The 25,387-nt window shown below is 44.5% G+C and overlaps 1 protein-coding gene across 6 annotated transcripts in view; it reads left to right on the top strand.

Moving 5' to 3' along the window:
* Window positions 1-1,419: 1,419 nt before the first annotated feature.
* TMC3 (transmembrane channel like 3) overlaps window positions 1,420-25,387 on the top strand; it is a 39,579-nt gene continuing 15,611 nt past the window's right edge. The window contains exons 1-11 of one of the 6 annotated variants that reach the window (XM_080980303.1): window positions 1,420-2,009; window positions 8,531-9,072; window positions 13,459-13,602; window positions 14,736-14,811; window positions 18,141-18,222; window positions 19,194-19,300; window positions 20,685-20,783; window positions 20,896-21,038; window positions 23,511-23,658; window positions 24,668-24,711; window positions 24,847-24,994. In XM_080980303.1, coding sequence (XP_080836429.1) covers window positions 8,975-9,072; window positions 13,459-13,602; window positions 14,736-14,811; window positions 18,141-18,222; window positions 19,194-19,300; window positions 20,685-20,783; window positions 20,896-21,038; window positions 23,511-23,658; window positions 24,668-24,711; window positions 24,847-24,994 — 1,089 coding nt within the window. In that variant the 5' untranslated portion in view covers window positions 1,420-2,009; window positions 8,531-8,974. Of the gene's footprint in view, window positions 2,010-3,354; window positions 6,401-8,530; window positions 9,073-13,035; window positions 13,603-14,735; window positions 14,812-16,193; window positions 16,439-18,140; window positions 18,223-18,913; window positions 18,994-19,193; window positions 19,301-20,684; window positions 20,784-20,895; window positions 21,039-23,510; window positions 23,659-24,667; window positions 24,712-24,846; window positions 24,995-25,387 lie in introns of those variants that run through there. The other 5 variants (XM_080980302.1, XM_080980301.1, XM_080980300.1 and 2 more) reach the window with 5 other exon arrangements.

The raw sequence follows: 25,387 nt of genomic DNA, 5'->3' as shown, positions 1-25,387 counted from the left end.
GAAAATTCATTAGCATTTTAATACACATTTCTCGCAATATACATATTTTGGTATGCAATTTTGCCCTATGACCATTTTTGCAAACCAATTTCCTGCAATACAATGCATTTTTGTACACGTTACTTTGCTGGAATATAGTTGTGTTGCAGTACTCAGAGGAATGCAAATTTCAGACCATAGGTGTGTTTGGGTAGGGCTGTGCACCAGATTCGGTTCAGGCCTGAGCCAAATTGGGCATATTGGGAGGACATCAGTTGGGTTGGGCTGGGTTGGGCAGGCCCCAGATCACTTCAGGTCAGGTTGAGTGGTCCCACATTGACCTGGGGCTGTCAGGAGGCACAACACCAAATTGTACCACAACTGCATCTTCACAAGAGGGCAACCCCTACATCCTTTCCTACCAGACCTCTCCTTCTTTCCAGGCTCTGAAGCAGCACTATGCAGGATCGAATCCTGTTGCTAATAATAATAATAATAATAATAATAATAATAATTTATTATTTGTACCCCGCCCATCTGGCTGGGTTTCCTCAGCCACTATGGGCAGCTTCCAGCAAAATATTAAAATACAACAATTCATCAAATATTAAAAGCTTCCCTAAACAGGGCTGCCTTCAGATGTCTTCTAAAAGTCAGATAGTTGTTTATTTCTTTGACATCTGGTGAGAGGGCATTCCACAGGGCGGGCACCACTACCGAGAAGGCCATCTGCCTGGTTCCCTGTAACCTCACTTCTTGCAGTGAGGGAACCGCCAGAAGGCCCTCGGAGCTGGACCTCAGTATCTGGGATGAATGAGGGGGGTGGAGACGCTCCTTTGGGGATACTGGGCCAAGGCCGTTGAAGGCTTTAAAGGTCAGCACCAACATTTTAAATTGTGCCCGGAAATGTACTGGGAGCCAATGTAGGTCTTTCAGGACCAATGTTATATGGTCTCGGCGGCCACTCCCAATCACCAGTCTAGCTGCTGCATTCTGGATTAGTTGTAGTTTCCCGGTCACCTTCAAAGGTAGCCCCAAGTAGAGAGCATTGCAGTAGTCCAAGCCTGCCAGCTTCATGGTGCTGGTTGCTGTTACTTCAGGAGCAAAGAGCAGCACCCTGCAGGATCAAATCCTGGCCACTCTTAGTCAGCTTTGTGGAGAGGAGGAGATACAGTGTCTCCTCCTGCTCCTCCCCCTCCCAACCATATGTTAAAGCCTGAACCTCAAATCACGTTGTGGATGGATCTGGGGTGAGGCAGGTGGTCCGTGGGTTGACTCAAGGCAACATCACTCTGATTAGGGGCTCCTGGATCAGGGCAATGGGGGAAATCAGTGGGGGCTGTGCACAGCCCCGCATTTTGGTTCACATTCTGAAAGTGCAAATTAGGTCTAAAGGTAAAGGGACCCCTGACCATTAGGTCCAGTCGTAACCGACTCTGGGGTTGCGGTGCTCATCTCGCTTTACTGGCTGAGGGAGCCGGCATACAGCTTCCGGGTCATGTGGCCAGCATGACTAAGCTGCTTCTGGCAAACCAGAGCAGCGCACAGAAACGCCGTTTACCTTCCCGCAGGAGTAGTACCTATTTATCTACTTGCACTTTGACATGCTTTAGAACTACGAGGTTGGCAGGAGCAGGGACCGAGCAACAGGAGCTCACCCCGTCGCGGAGATTCAAACTGCCAACCTTCTGATCGGCAAGTCCTAAGCTCTGTGGTTTAACCCACAGCGCCACCCGCATCCCTGCAAATTAGGTCTATTCTCCTTTAAAGGTGAACCTGATCCGTTTCCCTCCCCTGATTCTTGAAATGCAGCGAAATGCACAAGTAGATGATATGGCATCTTCCCATGCCAGTGGCGCAGCTCCCCAAGGATGGCATAGACAGGGCAGATTTCCAGATCTTCTGTTCTGTAATAAAATGATGTCAGTTTCAGTCCCCTTTGGAAATGCAGCAGCCGCGGCGTATCTTCGAGTTTTCCTGGATACCAGCTGTTGTGTCTGTTCCGCTGGGCCTGCTGCTTTTTCTGAGAGGTGAATGCTGTTTGTCTTATTGATATGGTGGCTTCACATTAGATCATGTTACAGATACCAAATCTGATTATGCTGGAAATCAGATTAGCCTCTCGGCCTCCCAGCCCCAAAGCTGCTCTTCAGACAAAGTGGTAGAGGTGCTGAATATTTGAAACAGGCAGACTTTGGCTTGATATCTGAGCAAAATCAAAAGATTTGCACAATCTGAAAAGAAACCAGTGCCTGGCCTGACTGACCTCTGCTGACTAAGGCAAAGGTAAAGGACCCCCCTGGATAGTTAAGTCCAGTCAAAGGCAACTATAGGGTAGTGGCACTCATCTCACTTTCAGGTCGAGGAAACCGGTGTTTGTCCACAGACAGCTTTCCGGGTCATGTGGCCAGCAGGACTAAACTGCTTCTGGCGCAACAGAACACCGTGACGGAAACCAGAGCGCATGGAGTGCTGTGAGGGGAGAGACTTCATCAGGCAAGGCCTTCTTCCACCTGCCTTGCCCCCCCCCCCCCAGCCCTGGGACTCTTCATAAGGGAGCTGTGCCTGGAGGAAGTACTGTGAGGGGAGAGGCGCTCTCTTCTACCTGCCTTGCTCCAACCTCTAGTCTCTGCTTCTCAATTTCTATTGTATTATTTTATGTACTGTCGCTTGCCGTTGTTTTATTGATTATAGTTTAGAAATTATTTATCGTAACTGTTAAGGGTGAATTTCTGTTTAATTTTATATGCGGATATTATTTTATACTATTCTAATGATTGTTTAATGTTACTTTTTTGATGTAGGTTGCTTATTTTAAAGTTAGGTTTTATTACCACATTTTTGTATTGCATTAGATTGTTATAAGATGTACATTTTTTGTTTCTTCAGCTTGTAAACTGCCTTGAGTATTGTAAGATAGAAAGACGGTATACAAATTAAAAATGATGATGATGATGATTTACCTTCCTGCCACAGTGGTACCTATTTATCTACTTGCACTGGCATGCTTTCAAACTGCTAGGTTGCCAGGAGCTGGGACCAAACAATGAGAGCTCATTCCATCGTGGGGATTCAAACCGCCAACCTTCCAATCAGCAAGCCCAAGAGGCTCAGTGGTTTAGACCACAGCGCCACCCGTGTCCCTAACTATGTCCCTAGCACCGGGGTCTGCTGACTATGGCATGCTCCAGCATCTGTTATACCCCATGAGCCTGTGATCCTGCATTGGAATCCACTTGTGAAGCAGAACTGGAGGAAGATATGGGCAACCACCCACCCACCTCTGCAGTGTTTTAAGGGCCGCCCAGCAGGTTGTAGAATACCTCCCTTTTCAAAGGGAAAAACAAAAGCAGCATAAATTTGATGTCTCCCATCAGGATTTCATTCCCCTGATGGTCAGAAACAGCCTTTGCCTTCCAAGTACTGAGGTCACATGATTGTCTGATGATATAATCTAGGACTGCTTTGGAAGCAGCGGGGCAGGTTTCACCATTTCTATCCGTTGTACCAAGTGGAGTGACACTGATTTAAACCCTGCCCCTTTGCTTGCTCCCTTTTGTCTGGCGCTTTCTCTCTGCCATGGCAGCACTGGGTGCTGTGATTACATCTCTGCTCCATTTCCTTTATAATTTATGTGGAGATCCTTCCACGGCAGGGAAATGCAAAGTGCATGAAGCATGGAGCAGCATGACAGTGTGTGAGATTTAGGGCAGGCATCAGAAACTGAAGGCGGAAAGTGGTCATGACTCAGGAAATTTCAAGGTCGTCCAACACAGAATGTGCCCAAGTCACAGAGCAATTTTATGTCCTGGAGATATTACTGTATTTCATTGCTTCCGAAAACCCCAGTGATTGCCTGTCGCCGCTTTTTATGTATCTCAGTGTTTTATCTTGGGAGCAAAATGGATCAATAGTATTCATTTTGTAATGTTTACTACCAGAGGCTTAATCACTAGCTTGCTCAATATCACACTGATATTTGGCTGAACTATAACTCCCCTCACACCTGGCCATTGGCTATGCTTGCTGGTGCTGGCGGGAGTTGTAGTTCAACAATGTCTGGGCAGCCAAAAGTTCCCTCTACCTGCTTTCAGCAGAAGCACAATCCATCTCTCTATAGTGTGAAAGACTTTGTCCAGGGAGCCTATGGGCCTGCTCTGTCTGTGGTCCAAGTACTGCTAACTGCTGATGGGGAACTTCAAGGCCTCTGCAGTTACTCTTCTGGTTCTTTATGTCTAAACCACACACTTTTACCAAACCACCCTTCAAACAGAGGGTTGTCCTCTGTAAACTTGGACCCGTGTCCTCACTAACCACCACAGGAAGCAGTAAAAAAAGAGAAGAGAGAACGAATGGTATTCAACAGGAGTCCTACCAAGAAAAGACCCACTGAATTCAATAGTTTATGAACTAATTATTATGAGACTGAGGAGAAAGGCAGGATAGAAATTTGATTAATAAAAGAATGAGTGTCACAGCACTGTCAGGCAAGGAATGTCCAGATCAAGAAATTAACTCGTTATTGTCAAAAGTATACTTACATGTTAGGGGAACGCATGCCCATCAGTCCTGCATCTCTTAGCTACTCCTAGGCGTGGGACTCAGGTGGTGCTGTGTTCCAGCAAAATACACCTCTGTTCCCGCATCGTTGCTTTCTCTTTGATACCTGGGTTGCTTCTATGTGATAAGAAGAGATGTGGGTGGTTCTGTGATCTAAACCACTGTCCCTCTTGGGCTTGCCAATCAGAAAGTTGGCAGTTCGAATCCCCATGACGGAGTGAGCTCCTGTTGCTCTGTCCCAGCTCCTGCCAACCTAGCAGTTTGAAAGCACACCAGTGCAAGTGGATAAATAGGTACCGCTGTGGCGGGAAGGTAAACAGCGTTTCTGTGCACTCTGGTTTCCGTCACGGTGTCCCGTTGTGCCAGAAGCGGTGTGGTCATGCTGGCCACGACCCGGAAAGCTGTCTGTGGGCAAACACCAGCTCCCTCAGCCTGAAAAGCAAAATGAGCGCCGCAACCCCATAGTTGACTTTGACTGGACGTAACCGTCCAGGGGTCCTTTACCTTTTTTACCTAGACCCACTGAATTCAGCAGTTTATGAACTAATTATTATGACCAATGTTGGATATCCCCTAGTGAATGCAGCAAAATGAGATTGGGAGGAAAGGTGGGGTAGAAATTTCATTTAAAAAATAATAGGAATGCCCAGAGTGAGGAATTAAATCATTATTGCCAAAAGTAGACTTACACATTAGGGGAAAGCATGACCATCAGTCCTGTGTCTCTCAGCTACCCCTGGGCCATCTTACCCATAGGTGCTAGGGGTGTGGGGCACCTGGGTGCTGGGCTCTCAGGGGCGCCAGGCCGAGAGTCCGGGGCCTGAGAGTTGAGTCTGGAGAAGAGCCTGCCCATCAGTCGGAGCGCCGCGACGGGCTCTTCTGCTGCGGGCAGCTCTGCGCCACGAGTTCAGGGGCGACCGAGCCAGCAAGACGCTGAGGCGGCCAGCCGGCTCCAACCTCCTGCATGCCTGGGACTGGGCAACCTGGGGGGAGCCCCCGCTGGGCAGATCTTTGCACCCCGGTTCCGCATATGCTTTAGACAACCCTGCCTGTGTGTAACCTGTTTCTGTTCCTCTCACTGCAGTCCTCTTCTGGTTCTGGAAGACAGTGGAATAGGAGAGGTGGGGGGGAGGAGGAGAAGGTGTAGAAGCCCTTGACTCTCCACCAGCCTGACCTCTCTCTCCCTGCTCCTGCACCTGCGCTTCACTCTCCAATCCAGCAGCTTCTCCTGCCTCCACCTCTTGTCTTCTGGCTGTTACAGGTTCTCCCAGATCACTGCTTCCTTCTTCCAACCCTGCTTCTTCCAGTGCCCACTCATCATACTGGCAGGAGCTCTGCTGGACCACTTGTGTCAGCCACCCCCTTTCCTGCATCTCTGCCAATTGCCTCCGAATTTCTACCTTCTGCATTTCAGCTGCATCCTGTTCCTGGTTTCCAGCGATTCAGGTTCAATGCCAAATAATCCAATTAAGACGCTTTCAGCAAAGTCCCTGGTGGGCTGAATATATTTGTGACATCCAGCCTACGTTCAAAGGGGCCTGAGAAAGACAGTCTGACTGGAGTCGCACATGGAAGGTTGTGTATTATCTGGTGCTCGTCTGAGATCTTTAGTCTCATAGGGGCAGCCAGCAAAGTTAGTTCAGAATCTGAAGTAGGTGGGGAGCTTGGAATCCGGTCTGGTAGACTTGGGTAGCTCCAAGGAGCCCTGCTAATGTAGCTGCTGGATATGTTGTCTCTGCAGGGAACTATATCATGTCTAAGTAGTCCTGGAAAATGGTCCCCACTTGAGCTGTTATGGCTGTGAGCATCGCAGGATGCTTCAAAGGAACAGTTTAAGGAAATTATTATTTATTGCAGAAAGGTATTCCTTTTACGTAAAAGCTTCTGAATTCAACGTTTGCTGTTCTTGTTCCATTTTATCCATTTCTGATACTGTTCACATACTCTTAAATCCACACACAGCAACTTGGGCTTGGTGACAAGGTCCTCAACCAGTGTTTCTCAAACGTGGGTCTCCAGCTGTTGTTGGACTACAACTCCCATCATCCCTTGCTAGTTGGACCAGTGGTCAGGGATGATGGGAATTGTATTCCAAAAAACAGCTGGAGACCCTGGGAAACCCTGTTCTAGACTAAAGAATGGGGTGCTGTCACAGGACTGTACCTCCCATCACCCCTGACCATTGGCCATTCTGACTGGGGCTGATGGAGTCCAATAACATCTGGAGGGCCACAGGTCCCTCACCCCTGTTCTAGACATTTCTGTTGGTTATAACAAAATAATTGGTTCCCCATTAATTAATTTAAAGATTATTTTTTAGATGAAAGCTGCATTTAAATATGATTGTGTGTCAAAATACTCAAATTTAAATATGCATTTAATTTTCAGACTAATGCGGACAGGGAATGGGATGGAATTATGAGTGATAACATGTTAAATTGGCATGGGTCAAAAATAGTCAGATTCACCCATCCCTAAGTAGGTGCTCAAGACTATTAACTGATGCTTGAGACTAGGCCAGTCAATCAGCCAATCTAATTGCTCCATTTTATTGTCGTTAAATCATTAGATGAGAGGTTTATCTAGCACCGGCATGAAAAGGGGCGATCCGGCAGCTTGACTCCAGTTTATGAGCAAAACAGACTTTCATGGGCTTCTGTGATGTTCCACACAGTTATCTTAACCCATTCCATCTGGGAACTTGAGATAAGCCTTGCAGCTGAGAGATTGGAGGAGGGTATTTTGGAGTTGATATATCTGTGATGTTTGGCTGCTTATTTGTGCTTGAATTTAATCTGTGGCCTGATTGGCAATTATGCCAGCCAGGCAATTTTGTAGGATTGTGACTCAGGGGAGGTGACAGAGAGAGAAAGAAAAATTAATGAGGAAATTGTCTTACTTAATTTATTATCATTATAGTGCACTTTTTCTAACAATAAGGACAAAACATGTCCAGCACAGGAATTTGCGTGTGAGAAAGTGTTCATGAAACTTGTTTGTTATAGGTTTGGGCACCATATATTTTCGCACAATGGTTTCCTGGGATCAAGGAGTAAGTTCTCATTTGTTTGGATGCATTTGAACGCCATTTTGAATCAAGATGGTGGAATGAACTTTCCAAAGCTGCACTGGTTTCAAAACAACACTTTAAAAAGCATTTGATGTTTCTTAATCATGAGAGAGAATATCACTTAAAAACCTAGTATGGTTACCAAAGAGCGACAAAACGGGTTGGGTAAGAGAAGAATACTTCAGCCATTGCATTTTGGTTGCCTGAATGCATACAGGGTTTAACTATGGCCATTTAAAAGGGACATTTTTTCAGCTAACAATGACACAGTAGATTAGCTGGGAGTGTGAAGAAAAGCCAGCTGCCCTCAGCTACAAATCTAGTGGAGAGAACTTAATGTTCCGTCTTGAGAGAGGAGACGTATAAAGTGTGCAGAGGCCCTGGGTGCCTAATATAGGCAGCTGAAGCCTCACATCCTTGCAAAATCTCAACCAGAGGACTCAATAAGAAATGAATGTGGCCCTCCAGGCATGTTTATCTGGCCCTCAGGACTCTCCCCAGGACGCCTTACTGGCCCTGCCCTGAACTCTCAAGTGCTTTTGCCTGGCTGAAATGTGTCTCTGAGCTGTGATAATGCCTTCGCTGGATGGAAAGAGGGTTGTGTGTGTGTTTGTGGAATGTGGCATACTGTGGAACAGCGGTGTAGCGTGGGTTGCCGGTGCCCAGGGCAGGGCAAGTGTTTTGCCCCCTGGTGGACTGGGCAGCTGGGGTATGGGTGGGTGCTCCAGGGGGTGTATGCAGAGCCCAAATGGAGGGTGAACAGAGCCCACCTCCAACAGGCTCCTCACCTGCCCAGACATGAGATTCCCCCAGGGCACAGCTTTAGGAAGTGTTACACACTTGAAATGCAAACGCTGCAAAATTACCCTTTTAAAATGGCGACCACAATCATTCTTGACTCAGGGTTTTATTTATTTCTAGCATCCAGAGCAGGCTGCATCGTTTGATGATGATTTTTGTGCGTCTAATGCAGTAGGCTTTTCCGTGGGAAAGCTATGCCTTGATGAATGTGTGCTACGAGACATGTCGTCTTTTTCCTTTGCTGCAACAGACCAAGAGCACCACAGCTGCTCCCTTGGACGTGAAGGAGGAGATCAAGCATCGCTGCTACTATGCTACAGGCTCTGGTGCACTGTGCCTTTAAGATTATGTCTGTGTTTCCAGCTTTCTGGTCTTTCCCAGACTCAGGAGTGCCAGATGCCATCAAGAGGGGAAATAAGGGAGTCCACGTCAAGATCCGTCAGCTTCTGGTTCTGCTTTGAGATACCTGGTGGTACCCAACGCTTTCCCCCCATGTTCTCGAGATCTGATTGTTGCTGCTGCCTTTCCAAACCCTGAGTTTTGAAACATCCAGAAACTCCTGAGATGTCGTCTGGAGGTGCTTCTTCAGCAAAGTCCTGCAAGAGGTCGAAAACGGTGAAGCGCCATGCCAGCATCTACACCTACCAGGAGCCACCCCACAGGTGAGAGGTTGCCTTTGGATAGGATAGGCTAGACTAGAAAGGCTATGGGGAACCAGGTACAAAGAGAGACTGCTCCTGCTCAGGGTTGCTTGCACAAAGCTGCTGCTGAGGTTAGATTCTATTCAGTCCTTATTAAGCACTCTTGTTTATAGGATGAATTTGTCCTGCATTCATCCTGATTTGCTTACAGGGTGTTTATACATCTTCATGTTATTCATTCATCCCACCCTTTTCAGTGCTTTTCCTTGTCACTTTCCAAACTGCAAAAAGTCAGATTCATATTTTTTTTTAAGGGACTTTGCTGCGCCTGGGTGACAGCACACTTCAACCCACTTCAGTTGCACAAAGCTAAATTTCTGGTATGCACCACAAAACAGTGACAGTCTGGAGGAGCCCTAAGAGAGGGAATTTAATTAGGTACTGATTCTCTCATGCTTGCCTGACAGGCTTCACCAGCCAAAAATGCCCCCTTTTATTCAGTTGTTCCAAGTACAAGAGCATAGTCCCTTTGGGGATTTTCTCATTCTCTCTGTCTCTCTCTCTCTCTCTCTCTCTCTCTCTCTCTCTCTCTCTCACACCCACCCACCCACCCACCCACCCACATCTACTTCCTTGTTCTTATTATTAGAAAATCGTTGCTGTCCCTCCTTCTGTCACTCAGACACCCAAGGAGTCTAACACATGGTTTAAAAATGAACACACTCAGAACACTATTCTGGGTATAGCACCCGCACAGTCCAAATTAACAATCTAACCCAAGCACTGCTTTTGCAACTGGCCTTTTGTAATGCCCTGAAATGATGCGTGCAGGAACCTGCATTTTAAAATCTCCGTTGCCTGCAAGTTTTCAGATGCTGTTTCTCTGCACTTCCAGTGTTGAATTCCAACGCTGTGCATTTCTATTTCTGAAAGATCCCAGCTTTATTGATAGATTTCGGCAGGGTGGCAAGCGATTAAATCTCTTTGGTTGTTTATTTGTTCGGAGACTCGTTTTATGAATGTAGGAAAGTGTGGTCTTCTGCATCTCCTTCGCACACAAATCTTCACAACCACCATTGCAAAGAGGAATACTGTCCATGCAGTTTATGCCTCTAGATGCTGTCTGAATTCAGTAAATGTATATTATTATTATTATTATTATTACTACTACTACTACTACTACTGCTACAACTACTAGTAGTATTGTTATATGGTTCCCCACCTTTTCTCCAATGAATTCAAGGCAACTTACATAGGTCTCCTTCTTCCCATTCCACCCTCACAACAAGCCTGTGAGGTAGGTTAGGATGAGAGATAATGACTCTGGCTCAAACATCATGGCTGAGTGGGGATTTAAACCCTGGTTTCCCAGGTCCCAACCCAACCCTCTGACCACTGCACCACACTGCCCCTCTTATGTGCAACAGGAAATTGTTAGCAATGAGTCTTGGTTAAAAAAGTCAGACACATGCTACCTACTTCCCTCAGAGTGTAGTCCTGTGTGTATCAACTCTAACGTAAGGGGAACCCAAATAAAGCTCAGTGAGGCTTACTCCCAAGTAAGCATATATAGGATTGCTTTCCTCCTTGTCCCTTTCCCCTTGTGTGTTGTGGATTCTTTTTAGATGGCAAGCCTGTGGATAGGGACTCTCTTGATTATATGTTTGCCCCTCTGGGAATCTTTTTGGATGAAGAGTGGGGTACAAATGCTCTTAAATAGATAAATATATAGGATGGCAGCCTCAGTGGCAGAGGAATAATATTGCTATTTTAAAACTAAGGTTGCTGTCGCCGTCATATGCATATTTACTTCGGAGCAAATCAAATTGGGGGACCTATATCTGGTTAAATATGCAGAGGATCTGGTTGCAGAGCCCTTTATTCGCAGTCCCGGGGAATTGATGGCCTTGAGCCATTTATTCTATTGTTATTTACACATACACACATTTCTAGAAAGAAGCACTGTGTTATCAGTGCAGCTCAGATGGAAGACGATGCGGAGCTGCAATTAAATGTGCAGCGAGCGCTTGTAATGGAAAATGCAGACATGCCACTTCAGTCCTACGGAGCCATGTGTTTACAACAGGGCGGTCCAAAATGCAGGTAGTTCTCGAGGCCTTTTTTCCAGCCCTCGGCAACATTTGAACTCCCCCCCCCCTCCGAAAAACCCCTTGCGCTTCCTTCCCAAAGCCAGGTAAGAGAGTTGCTGGGCTTGAGGAAGGAAGCATGAGGGCTCTGGCAGCTTCCTAGTGTTATGTACTGAAGTTCTCACCCTGGGCCAGCAGGGGGATACTGTAGATAGTTATGCAAATAAGGGATCGAAAGTGACGTTCAGTGATTGGATAGTTTTTGAAAATTGTTACAGTTACGTTGTACTGGAGCTCTATATAAGCAGGCTGGCTGAACCCTTCAGTTCAGTTCTGTTCTGGCCTGTGAATAAACAAGAGCTGTTTGAAGAATCGCTGTGTCGTCTGATATGTTCACCCACAACTTAACACCTAGAGTCCCCCATCCTTCTTCCCAGAGCCTAGAGAGCCCTTTCCCAGCTTTGGGAAGAAGGTAGAAGGGCTCTAGGACCCTGGGAGAGCTTTGTGCCTCCTTCCCAAAGCCTGCCGCATCACTTATCCAGCTTTGGGAAGGCAGCATGAGGGCAGGGGGCACTCAAATTTTGGCCTCCCTCCCAACATGACAAGTACAGCCCGTGGGTTCCATGTCTTTTTTCCCCATTTTTTTTTTTACTGATTTTCCAAAATTTTTGAACAAACAAACATACATCTTAACTTTACTTGATCCAATCTTGGTAACATTGTTAAGTGACTTCCTCAAATCTCCCTGGGTGAATTTCAGTGTATATCATTGTAATAGTTTTCCAAAACCAATTTTCTCATAAAATTAACTTAATCACTTAACATCGTTCTTTCTTTTCATTTTGACTTTAAACATATTATTCTCTAACGTCACATATTTAAATCCTAAGCCTATCTGGTATTTGCAAGTTTTCCCAATTAAGTTATCTTAGCATATTTAACTAAATAGTCTTTGAATTTCATCCATTCCTTCTGGTACTCCTCCTCCTTCTGGTCGCGGACTCTTCCAGTCAGGTTGGCTAGCTCTGAAAAGTCCATTATCTTCATCTGCCATTCCTCCACTGTTGGGACTTCTGGTGATTTCCAATTCTTAGCTAACAAAATTCTAGCTGCAGTTGTGGCATACAAAAACAATCTAACATCTTTTTTGGCCAATTCCAAACCTATTATTCCAAGAAGAAAGGCCTCTGGTTTCTTAATAAATGTATATTTCAACATTTTTTTTCAATTCATTATAAATCTTCTCCCAGCAGTCTTTCACCTTGGGGCAGGTCCACCAAATATGATAAAAGGTACCCTCCTTTTCTTTACATTTCCAACATAGATTATCTCTATTATGATATATCTTTGCTAGTTTTACAGGGGTTAAGTACCATCTATACATCATTTTCATAATATTTTCCTTTAACACCATACGTGCAGTGAACTTGACCGTGGGTTCCATGTCAAAATACTCTTGCGGCCCACTTGGTATAAAAAGTTAACCGCCCTGGTCTACAAATAAAGTGCCTTGGTCAAGCCTTGAAGTCAGAAAGACAGGTAGCCCGGCTTATCTGGGACAATTTCGGTTCTCTCGGTTTCTTACTTTAACAATCTTAAATTCAGTTCTCCACATTTCTGCAGCAATTTGGGATTTTCTTAAGGAAAATAAATCTCCCCAGGAAATTTTTGTATCGTTTTGTTGCAGGTTTCTCCCAGTAGGCACATTTTTAATACAGTTTTGACTAATGTGCACATTTTTGCAAGCAATATAATTCTACTACAATTTTTTCAGTTATTTTCACTCACATTCCCATCGTTGTGCACACATTCTCCTAATGTATGCCATTTTTGTCAACACTTGTTGGAAAACTGCATCACAAAAAATCCAGGTAACTGTGAATAAAAGATGGCCGGTTCATTTATTCTCTTATTGTTTTGAATGTGAAAATGTGATAGATGTGTCTTTAAATGTGAACTGAGTTGAATTTCCTCCCTGAGCTAGATTTCTCTACTTGGGAGTAAGCCCCATTAAACTGAGCAATGTCTGATTAGAGATGTGTTGAATTGTGGTGTTGGGGGCTGCGTTTATCAGTCTGCTGTTTAAAGCACAGAAGCATTCAGAAAAGGTGGACTAAATTAAGTACCAGAGTCACAAGGATTGAAATATCCAACCATCTGTTTGTATGATGGGGGTTTCTAGATAATCTGCACTGATGCAACCTGTATGTTTTACTGATGCAACCTTTTGCTTTTGGCTGAAAAATCACTGTGATGATAACTCACCGTGCGCTCTCTGTGTGTATGTGTACATGCACCATGGGATATCGGCCATACCTAGCAACTCAGATGAAGATAATGGGGATGAGAAGGTTGACAGCAGTGACCCAGAACAGATCTTCCAGAATATACAGTTTCAGAAGGAGATCATGGCCAACATCCGTTGCAGACCCTGGCCCATGAGGCAGAAACTCAGGGCGTTAAGGTAATGGAAATTCTCCAACGACATCAGTCATTTCTGAAACATACACCCTTGTGGGTTTTGTGATCTCAAATCATTTACATTTTCCAAGAAACAAATCAATGGCTGCATCTGCCTAGTGATAAGCAGTAGGTAATATTCTGTAAGTCAACAGTAGAACCATTAATCTGCAGGATTTCAGAGGGTGATCTTCTTAGGTCTACCTGGAAATAATAAATAAATAAATGCATACATACACACACACATACATACATACATACACACTATCTGGCCAGGCCTCCCCAGCCACTCTGGGCAGATTCCAGCAGGATATTAAAAACACAATAAAACATCAAACATTAAAAACTTCCCTAAACAAGGCTGCCTTCAGATGTCTTCTGAAAGTCAGATAGTTGTTTATTTCCTTGAAATCTGGTGGGAGGGCGTTCCACAGGGCGGGCGCCACTGCCGAGAAGGCTATGTCAGGGCTCCTTCAGGCACTGTAGTGGTTAAACACCTTCTTCCTTAGTTTTTGTTTTCTTAAATTTCTTTGTTTAAGAGAAAACATTGAGTGGAATTACAGACCCTCCAAGTGTCCCAGTTTTCCAGGGACAGCCCCAGATTTACAGAAGTCATCCCGGTTTCTGATTTGTTCCCAGAATGTCTCACTTTTTCTTAGGACATCCCTAGTTTCATCGGAGAAATGCTAGAGGTTATAGAGTTATGCGACCCCCCCGAACCAAGTAAACCTTTAGAAGACATCTGAAGGCAGCTCTGCATAGGGAAGGTTTTTTTTTAATGTTGAATGTTTTATTAAGGTTTTTATATGTATTGGAAGCCGCCTAGAGTGGCTGGGGCAACACAGTCAGATGGGTGGGGTATAAATAATAAAATTATTATTATTATTATTGAATGGGGCATCCGTATTGTCATCAGAGAAATGTTGGAGGGTATGGATTTAGCATTGTTGCAATGCTCCAATTTCTTTTAAGTGTAGAGAGAGAGGGGAAGGTCCACAAGGCAGGTTGCATTTTGCAGCAGTAATTCGCGCTCCTTGGCAAGTTCGTTAGATGTTATTTATGAGAGGGGGACGTCAGGAGCTGGGGATGTAATGAGATTTTGGCCACGCGGAATGAATCTCTCGTCTTCCTCGGCAGACAAGCCAAAGAGATTGTACTGAAGTACGAAGGTCGGCTGACTCGAACGAGAGGCTACCAGGCAGCCGGAGCGGAGGTTGGTCTGCTTTTCATTACAAGCTCCTGAACTCGCTTTCCATGAAAGTGATTGAGGATTTCCATTTGCAGAGGGAAATGTTTCCAAGTCATCATTATTAACTAAATGAAAAAAAAGAGGGCAGCAAGTTAGAGGTTGCCGGCATATCTGTCTGGCAGAAATTCTGAAGGGGAAGCTTTCACAGCCTTGCAATATATATACAGTGGCACCTCAGGTTACATACACTTCAGGTTACAGACTCCGCTAACCCAGAAATAGTGCTTCAGGTTAAGAACTTTGCTTCAGGATGAGAACAGAAATTGTGCTTCGGCAGCGTGGCGGCAGCAGGAGGCCCCATTAGCTAAAGTGGTGCTTCAGGTTAAGAACAGTTTCAGGTTAAGAACGGACCTCTGGAACGAATTAAGTACTTAACCCGAGGTAGCACTGTATAGGACTAAATATACATAAATATAAAGGACTAGTGGGGCGTGTCTGTCACCGCCCAGGAATTTTTAGAAGTGTAATTTCTGACTTTGGACCCATTGTGCCAAAAATTGCCCCAAGTCATGCCCAAGTCACATGTTGGTTTGCCATCTTGATTCAAAATGGCGGACAGCAACATGGACAAAAACTGTCTCCCCCACCTCAGGAGCCCTCGTGCCAAGTTTAGTATCAATATTTCAAGAGGCAGCCGAGCCATTTGAGAACCATTTTCCCAAATATTGTTACAGATTTGAGAGGGATCCCTCAAACCCTATAAATTAATACAGTGGTACCTCGGGTTACATACGCTTCAGGTCACATACGCTTCAGATCACCCATGAATCTGCCCAACCCTATTTGAAAGCCACCGCTGCCTCTTGTGGCAGCGAGTTCCACAGATTTAACTGTGCTCTGGGTGAATTGCTCTCTCTTTATCTTTTAGCATTCAGCTGTGTCTTATGTCCAATACACTGGTACCTCGGGTTACAGACGCTTCAGGTTACAGACCCTTCAGGTTACAGACTAACCCAGAAATAGTACCTCGGGTTAAGAACTTTGCTTAAGAACTTTAAGAACTTTGAGAACAGAAATTGTGCTCCGGCAGTGCGGCAGCAGCGGGAGGCCCCATTAGCTAAAGTGGTGCTTCAGGTTAAGAACAGTTTCGGGTTAAGAACGGACCTCCAGAACGAATTAAGTACTTAACCCGAGGTACCACTGTAAATGGTAGTGTTTACCCCTTAACCTTTTCTTCTCCTGAAGATATCCCGCAAGGCAGTGGAGGTTTAGGACCAGAGTTTTCCTTCTCCTAGATGGGCTACCTTCCCAGGTTGACAAGCCCCATCTACCCCACAGTTCCCTCTCCGGAATGTGCAGAAACCGCCTTCTTGACTGTTCCACCCACTAATGGTCATGTTCACTCAATCCACCAGAGCTTGTTCTCACATACGGAGGAAGTCGCTGACTCACCAAGGGTTTGAGACCCATCAGCTACCGTCACCTGGTTTAGCCAACCAATCAAAGCTGTTCCTGGAGTGTGGCTGCTGTCACATGCTGACAGCTTCTAGGAGCCACAGACGGGAGCTGAGTGCAGGATGGGGCCCAAAGGTGGACAAACCACCCTAGAAGAAGCACATGTCCCTCACCAGAGGTACTTACTGAAGTGTAGGTGGGTTTCCATGAGGCAAGACAGTGATAACAGCAAGAACCTTTATTGAACCACATAACTGGGAAACAGGGGCAAAGCAACTGCTTATATACAATCCTGAAAGCCTGGGCCACTCCCACTCCCAATGTGATTGGCTGTCTAAACTTCCAAGCTGCGAATCACAGCTCAGAGTTCAAGGGCCAATGGCAGAGGCCCAAATCCTGAAATGTTCTGTGATTGGACATCATGTATTGAATCAGAACACAGGAGCTTGGAATCCTTAGTCCAGACTCAAGCTCAGGCAAACACAGACCACTGAATACATAACACTAACCCTCCCCTAACACCCCATACACCCCATGGAAGTTGTAGGCTAGCCACATCTGGAGGCCGGCAGATGCCCCTTTGCTGCTTTACAATATATTGCCTTTATCTGTGCCATTGGTGTGGTTTTCTGATTGATTGAGAAGGTCTGTGCCATCTGTTAATTTTTTGTTTAATTAAAATACTTCCACTTACAGCAATAAAGCCTTGGAAGACCCGTGAAATTAATTAGCTTTGACCACGGCATTGATTATTCATGAGTTAACAAAAATCTGGCTCGAAAGAAATTGACTGTGCATGAGCAACTAGCGACCAGAGAAGGCGGCCTCTTGAGATTGACTAATGGGCTGAACCATCATAGGCAGGACAACGTTATTGCTTTCTCAATACCATGGAGCAAAAGGGTCAAATGAGAAATTTTGCCCAAAGCGCAGTTCAGCATGAAATGGAGAGTTACTCCATGAGCAAAATGTCTGAGGAATTTTAAAAGAAATACAGTGGTACCTCAGGTTAAGAACTTAATTCGTTCTGGAGGTCTGTTCTTAACCTGAAACTGTTCTTAACCTGAAGCACCACTTTAGCTAATGGGGCCTCCTGCTGCCGCCGCGCCACCGGAGTACGATTTCTGTTCTCATCCTGAAGCAAAGTTCTTAACCCAAGGTAATATTTCTGGGTTAGCGGAGTCTGTAACCTGAAGCATATGTAACCTGAGGTACCACTGTACATGTTATCAAATGTCAGAGAACTTTCTCCTCTGGGCCAGGTTTGAGGGGGACACTGGGAGTGCCCCACGTCATTGTAGTCAGATGTTTGTATTTTGTTTTGCCAAAAAGTGTGCCCAAAGTGGCTTGCAACAAATGATATGAACACAAAAGTTGTTGTTGTTGTTGTTGTTGTTGTTGTTGTTGTTAATACCCCATCTATCTGGATGGGTTTCCCCAGCCACACTGGGCAGCACCTAGCAGAATAATAATAATAAGAATAATAATAATGCAATAAAACATCAAACATTAAAAACTAATAGAGAAGACTTGGTTGTGGCTGGGGAAACCCAGCCAGATGGGTGGGGTATAAATAGTACAACAACAACAACAACAACAACAACAACAACAACAACAACAACTTTAATAATTATTATTTTTATTAAACCACTCTGGGAATTGTAGTTCTGTGAGAGAAATGGGGGGGGGGGGTCCTCTTAACAATTTTCCAAGCCCTTAACAAACTACACTTCCCAGGATTCCTTGGGGAAAGCCGTGACTGTTTAAGGTGGTATGATACTGCATTGAATGTACAGTGCAGATGGGACCTAAATGCTGAGAACGATCCCTTGTGTCAGCAGAGTGTATTCCTTTCATGTGAACTAAAGCTGTTTCTAATATGTCTGTGTTTTTCCTAGCTGTGGCGAAAATTTATTCGGCTTGCATATAACTTTGTGGTCATCTTTATTCCCTGGGAAATGAGAATCAAGAAAATAGAAAGTAAGTATGGAGGGAGGCTAATTAACTAAGATGTTGCCTGTCATGGCAAAGTGCTGGGAATAAGGCTTTCACTTTGGCTTATTGAAAATATTATATAATATTATATTATAGATAGATGATGATAGATTGATAGATTGATAGATTGATAGATTGATAGATGATAGATAGATAGATAGATAGATAGATAGATAGATAGATAGATAGATGATAGATGCTTCCAACATTTGTCAAATTGAGCCAATTAAATCAACATTCCCTTATTTTTGAGCTGAGGTTCTAAAGCACACTTCCCTCAGAGTAACACTGCAATCTTGCATGTTTCTACTTGGAAGAAGGGATGGAAGAATCTGCCAACTTCAGTCTGTCATTTTTCCTCCCAATCTAAAGTTTAGTTCGTCTCATTTCTGAATCCGTTTGTGATTATCAGTGCTATTTTGGTGGAAAAAGAGGTGCCGGAACTCACCACGAATGCCTTCCTTGTTCTCTTAGCATGGCAATGGCCTCCACCTGAGAGGTGCAGAAACTGGGTTCCGGCGGGTTCCGGCTGGGAAGAAAACCCTGGTTATTTATTTATTTATTTTTTTAATGCGGTGTGAAAATTCACCAGCATTTTCTTGTGACATTCTCCTAATGCCTGGGAGAGGGCAATCTCTGTGGTAGCCTCTTAAGTTGCCAAACTGCCTCCCCACAGGAAGGACCTTTATTATGCAGCTACCGTCAAATGCTGAAGACCTTCAAATGCTGAGGACCTAGGCTTTTGACACTTCAGATGTATGTTTTTAGGGCCCACGTTATTTCTGTGGGGGCAAGTTGTTAGAAACTCTTTTTAATATTGTGTTTTAATTGTTGTAACCCATCCTGGGACCATGGGGGGTGAAGGGAACAGAATAGAATAGAATAGAATAGAATAGAATAGAATAGAATAGAATAATAATGCTAATACTCCCCCCCCCCCCCTTTTGTGATTGAAGGTCACTTTGGCTCTGGAGTTGCCTCTTACTTTATTTTTTTGAGATGGCTATTTGGAATCAATATTGTTCTCACCATCATGACAGGAACATTTGTTGTTTTACCAGAGGTAAGCAATGCTCGTTGGATGGTATTTCTTGGTGGGATGTGTGGAGAGTTATTTATTTATTCATTCAGAAGCGGTATACAAAAACACAACATCATACCAAAAACAAAACAAAAAAACCCATGAAAAGGAGAGATACAACATTTTAACAAAACAAAACAAAAACAAAACACCAGCAAAACTGCACTATAAAAACAGGAATTTGGTAACAGGAGTCCAGTCTTATGTGTTAGGTACACTACTGCCTGCCTGCTGTGGTGTGGTGTGGTGTGGTGTGGTGTGGGAGATTTGGCATGGTATGTGCTTATTTATTTATTTATAAATTAAAGCATGTATATACTGGCTTTTGGCCCTCAAAAGAGCTGCCCCAGGTGGTTTACATCTTGATACAATTTAAAAACTGAAAGCAATCAACACCTAGGTTCATATGCAAAGAGGCAGTCCTTGAGGTGTTTTCACATACCCTCCAACATTTCTCCAATGAAAATAAGGATGTCCTATTCAACAACAACAACAACAACAACAATAATAATAATAATTTATTATTTATGCCCGACCCATCTGACTGGGTTGCCCCAGCTAATCTGGGTGGCTTCTAACATATATAAAAAACATAATAAAACATTAAACATAAAAAACCTTCCCTTTACAGAACTGCCTTCTGAAGTCTTCTAAATGTTGTATAGTTACTTATCTCCTTGGCTCGGGGGGTTGCATAACTGCACACCCTCCAACATTTATCTGATGAAAATAGGGACGACCTAAGGAAAAGCAGGACATTCTGGGGTCAAATGTCAAGGTTCCAGGGAATTACCATTCCTTCCCCCGTGGCAGTCAAAAAGCAGATAACCGAAAAGAGTTCTTAACCACGTAAATTATTCAGTATTCACAGAGAGAGAGAGACAAAGGAACACCGTCTCTAATAAGTAATGGCGTTGCTCCAAGTCAAGTCCCACCCCCTCAGTCCCTCCTATTCTACATCACCCCTGTGGCGGCTGATCTGAGCTTTCTGCCTCTGAGCTTTCTGTTCCACTACTCTCAATGCACGCCTGGTTCTGGGAGAAGGGAGTCAGGAAGGCTTTCTAGAGACACTGAGTCTGTCAGCTGTCTCTCACCTGGTGCTTCTTCTTCCTGCTGCTCTCTCAATATTTCCCAACTTTCCCCCTCTGCAGCCTCTGAGCTATGCCCTTCTGCAAACCACGATTCTAAATCTATACTGTTCTCCTCTTCTCGGAAGGTGCAGGGGGGTGGCGGCTCCCACCATTCCTCCTCAGTCCAACCCCTGACATCAAATCAAAAGCTGGGAAGGCTTCTGTAAATCCGGGACTATCTCTGGAAAATAGGGACACTCGGAGGGTCTGTTTAAACCTTTGCTTTGTTATTACAGATCCTGGCTGGAGAGCCCTTTGGAAGCACTCCAAGCAAGAGCATCCCTGCTGGGCAAGAAGAATCTGCACAAGATCTTGATACGATCTGGTCTTTGGGGGCAAGGCGAAAAATTATATTATCATATCAGCAATCGATTGGGCCTTTTTTCTTTAGATGGACTGGGTGGCTACCCTACTAGATGCTGATTTATTTCATTGGTGTTTCCACAGGGCTACCTCCAGTACTCAGTTTTATTCTACGGCTACTACGGACAGGCGAGGAAGATTGGGACAGCAGGCTACCGGTTGCCCCTCGCTTACTTCCTCGTCGGAATGGCCGTCTTTGCTTACAGCTTCATCATCCTCTTAAAGAAGTAATGGAGCTCTTTTGCTTAAGGCAGGGGTCGCCAACCTTTGGGACTTGGGGCAGACATTTTGGATATTCGATAAAGCGCTGGGGTCACAAAATGGTTGCTACAGGGCATGTGGGAGAGGACGGGCAAGTAGGGGCTGGGCATCAGGTTCAGCAAATGCCTGAATCCCAAATCCAGAGATGGGCCAATTCAGGGTGGGATCCAGGCTTTGTCCAAGTCAGGTCACGGTTGCCCCGAGTTGGGCCACCCGAAGTGAGCCAGAGTTGTAAGGGGGCAGGGAGTTGAGCAGGGAAACAGAGGCAGACAGCCTCTGCGAAAAAACAGCATGGGTTTGTTTGCAAGCAGGTTTTTCAAACTGCACCACGCTGCAGGGGAACACACACGCTCAGTCAAACTGAGCAGGATCGAACCCTCTGTTCGTACCCCCTCCCCAAGAAATCCACTGGACTAAAGTTATCCAACTGGAATTGCTCCCCCCACATGCTTACATTACTTCATTTGCAAGCAAACAAACTGGCTAGGATTGAAAAATGTATAAATAAGCAAAGGCATAAATAAGCAAAGATGTTTGGGTGGTGTTTTTATTGAACCATACCTGTATCCCTGGGGAAGCGGGTGGCACTGTGGGTTAAACCACAGAGCCTAGGACTTGCCTATCAGAGGGTCGGTGGTTCGAATCCCCAAGGCGGGGTGAGCTCCCGTTGCTCGGTCCCTGCTCCTGCCAACCTAGCAGTTTGAAAGCACATCAAAGTGCAAGTAGATAAATAGGTACCGCTCCGGCGGGAAGGTAAACGGCGTTTCCGTGCGCTGCTCTGGTTTGCAAGAAGCGGCTTAGTCATGCTGGCCACATGACCTGGAAGCTGTACGCCGGCTCCCTCAGCCAATAAAGCGAGATGAGCAACCCCAGAGTCAGCCACAACTGGACCTTTACCTTTACCTGTATCCCTACTGGTGCTAAAAAACAGTGTTTAGGAGCAGGACTGTTTAGAAGAGAGATTCCATGGTAGGGAATACCCATTTCAGCATGAACAGTCGTCTCTCAGGAGGAATCCTCTATTTATTTGAAGAACTGCCTGGTCCAAGTCTGGTTTCAAGATGAATCACAATAGAATAAGGAACAGGTGGAAGAACCATAAAGTTTCTCACCTGCAGGTATTATGTGGGCAGCAGACTGAACTGGCACCCACACAACCTAGCCACAGTCTTCTCTATTATGGCGAGATGCCTTGCATTCCCGTTTAAATTATAGTGATAATTTCTTAATTCACAGCTACACATATAAATTTGCACGTGTCAATTTGGTGCAAACCCATTCCCTCTTTTGCCATCTTGGTTACCCTGTGCTGGACAGGTATGTTGATTTATTGGGGGTAAGTCACATAACCATTTTTGCAAGCCATTTCCCATAGCATTTGCAATGAGGAGCATGATGTGCAGGATGAACCATCCTTGAAGGCCATATTAGACATGGTGTTTGCTGTGCAGTTTTCCCTTTCTAGTTGACTTAAAAAAACAAAACCCTGATCGTGTGTGGTAGTGGGGTGGTTTGAGATCGACAAAGAGATTGCGACCAGGCATGGGAGCAGGGGCATGGGGGGGGAGGGTTCCCCAGGTTCCATAATGGAGGGGGGTGACAAATTATCAAGGAACAATTACTGCCCTACTAGGGCGGTTCATAAAAAACTTTTTTTAAAAAATGCTTGCTCCAAAGGTCTTATTTTACTACACTAGGGATTATATAGCTATATTTGAAATTTCATGCATATCAGTTAATATCTTGACCCTCCTCCGCGAAAATAGCGGTTTACTTGGCCGTTTTCCTATGTCGTGAAGGCTGAAATTTCAATACAGTGGAACACTTACTGTTCCCAACCCTAAACATGCAGAAAGCCATCTAATTAGACTTTAATTTGATTTTGACATGTTTTTAGGAGGTAATTTAATTATTGCTTGATTTTATACCAATGTTATGTATCTGATGTTAGTCGCCCTGAGCCCGACTTTGGCCGGGGAGGGCAGGATATAAATAAAATTTTATTATTATTATTATTATTATTATTATTATTATTATTACTTATTATTATTTCTTTGTAAGAAAATATGAAATAACGTAAAACCATTTTTGCAGGCAATAAATAAATAAATAAATAAATGTGGGGGGGGGGGGTGACAAGAAATTTTCCACACCAGGTACCACCTGACTTTCCTATGCCTCTGCATGGGAGATCTTTAACTCTTTTGCCTCCAGAATTCTTGTACCTGCAATGGGAGGATTAGTATTAAAATTATTAATGATTAGCCATTTGCAGTCGAAGTGTTACTATCATTCAGTGCCTGTTCAAACACTGTGCTTTGGAATGGAGTCAGTTCGCACATTCAGTGGAGGAATTTGGTAATTGGGGATCAGGTGCTTGTATGAACCAGCCCTTGAGCAACTCACATTTATGCAATATCTCCGCTGCTCTTATCCAGGATGGCTAAAAATTCAAGAATGAGCCTAGCAAGCGCTTCTGATGAAAATTACACGTTTTGTTGGCGGGTCTTCTGTGCCTGGGATTATCTCATTGGCAACCCTGAGGCTGCAGAGAGCAAATCAGCTGCCATAGTTAACAGCATCAGGGTAAGCAACTGGTCTCTGTAGCTGGAAGAGATGCCTGCCTGTGATTGTTGTGCATGAGGCAAATGTGTTACGGACCGAATGCAAAAAGAAAAGAAAAATGCAATACATTAATGCTCCAAAGGTGCAATTCTTGTTAGTGTTTGAAAGTAACACTGTTTGGTGGTAATTGTTTGTAGAGGCAGCTCTGCAAACAGCAGACAGAACCCCGAAGGGATTTGTGAAAAAAACCAAAGATTCTATTTTATCCCAAGGAAATAGATGACTTTAGAAGAATTAAGAGCTCTTCTTTTAATGGATTGCTAGCTACAGGGCATTGTGACCTGCCAATAAATGATAAAGCCTTGCATTTCTAAAGAGAGAATAATAATCATCTAGTAAAATCTAAGTGCACATGGAAATAGCAGCACACGGTCACTCCTAAATCCTATTATCCATAAGAATTCAAATAGTCTGCCTCTCTTTTCTGACTGGGGGTAGTAAAAACAACAAAAAGGGGTTGTGGCGCCTAAAAACCTTGACTGGCACCCTAACAGTTCTCTCACACCTTAGAGCAGGCATAGGCAAACTTGGCCCTCCAGATGTTTTGGAACTACAATTCCCATCATCCCTGACCACTGGTCCTGTTAGCTAGGGATCATGGGAGTTGTAGTCCCAAAACATCTGGAGGGCTGTGTTTACCTATGCCTGCCTTAGAGAGGGACAGGAGAGTCCAAAAAGGGGCTGACCCAACAATGCAATCCTATGCATGTTTACTCAGAAGCAAGTCCCATGAAGCTCACCACATGCCATTGGAGCCAACTCCTAGGGGCCAAGGTCCCTTTGCCCCCCCAATAAAATATTTGAGGGGGCTGCCCCCCAAAGTTGATGGGCATTGCCATTCAAATGGAAAGCATGCACTGCATCATGTGATCGATTATGTGGGGCGGGGCTTATGTGCCACGCCCCCAATATTTTATTTAGGTTGGCATCCCTGCTACATGCTATTATTTCTGTGTTTCTCCCATCACAGGAAGCCATACTAGAAGAACAGGAAAAGAAGAAAAGCACAAACATGTATGTATATGTATCATTTCCCAGCCTGTGTTCCACGATTGCAAAAATGGAATTGTCTTCCTCCTGTCCTTTTGAAACAATATGAAAATGACTTGCTGAAGCAATATCCATACTTTGTCCTACCCTCGTGTAAAGGGCCGTGACCATAAGCTTAAGGATCATCGCCAACATCCTTGTTCTCCTCTCACTCGCCGGAAGCATTTACATCATTTACTTCGTAGTGGATCGATCCCAGAAATTAGAGCGCACGAAAAAGGAACTAACACTCTGGGAAAAGAATGAGGTAATAAAAACACATCCTCTTTGTCTCCGTCTGCAGTATGGGGGTGATTACATTGACCTTTGTTACTGGGCTATCCACACTTAAATACAGGTTTTGAAAAATTTTCTCTCAAAATACACATCTTTAAACCTTATTTTGAATACGGGTTTTGAGCCAAGAACTGAGAGCCACAGCTTATGTAGAAGTGTGGAATCCAAGAGAGAGCAGCAGTTTGATCTGAACATTAATCCGAGATGTGTGGATCAAGTTATTCTGTACCCCGTTTAGCAAATGATTGAATCCCACAGGGACCCCTGGCGAAATTGAGGTACAAACTGCGAGACAAGGACAACTGTGACTTTAAAGAAGAATGGGAACTTTTTACAATTTATTTTAAAAAAAACAACACAAAAT

The sequence above is a fragment of the Podarcis pityusensis genome, assembly GCF_964106645.2.
Source record: "Podarcis pityusensis genome assembly, chromosome: 14".
NCBI lineage: Eukaryota > Metazoa > Chordata > Lepidosauria > Squamata > Lacertidae > Podarcis > Podarcis pityusensis.
The sequence above is the reverse complement of the archived record's forward strand: the minus strand, read 5'-3'. Positions and strand labels throughout refer to the sequence as shown.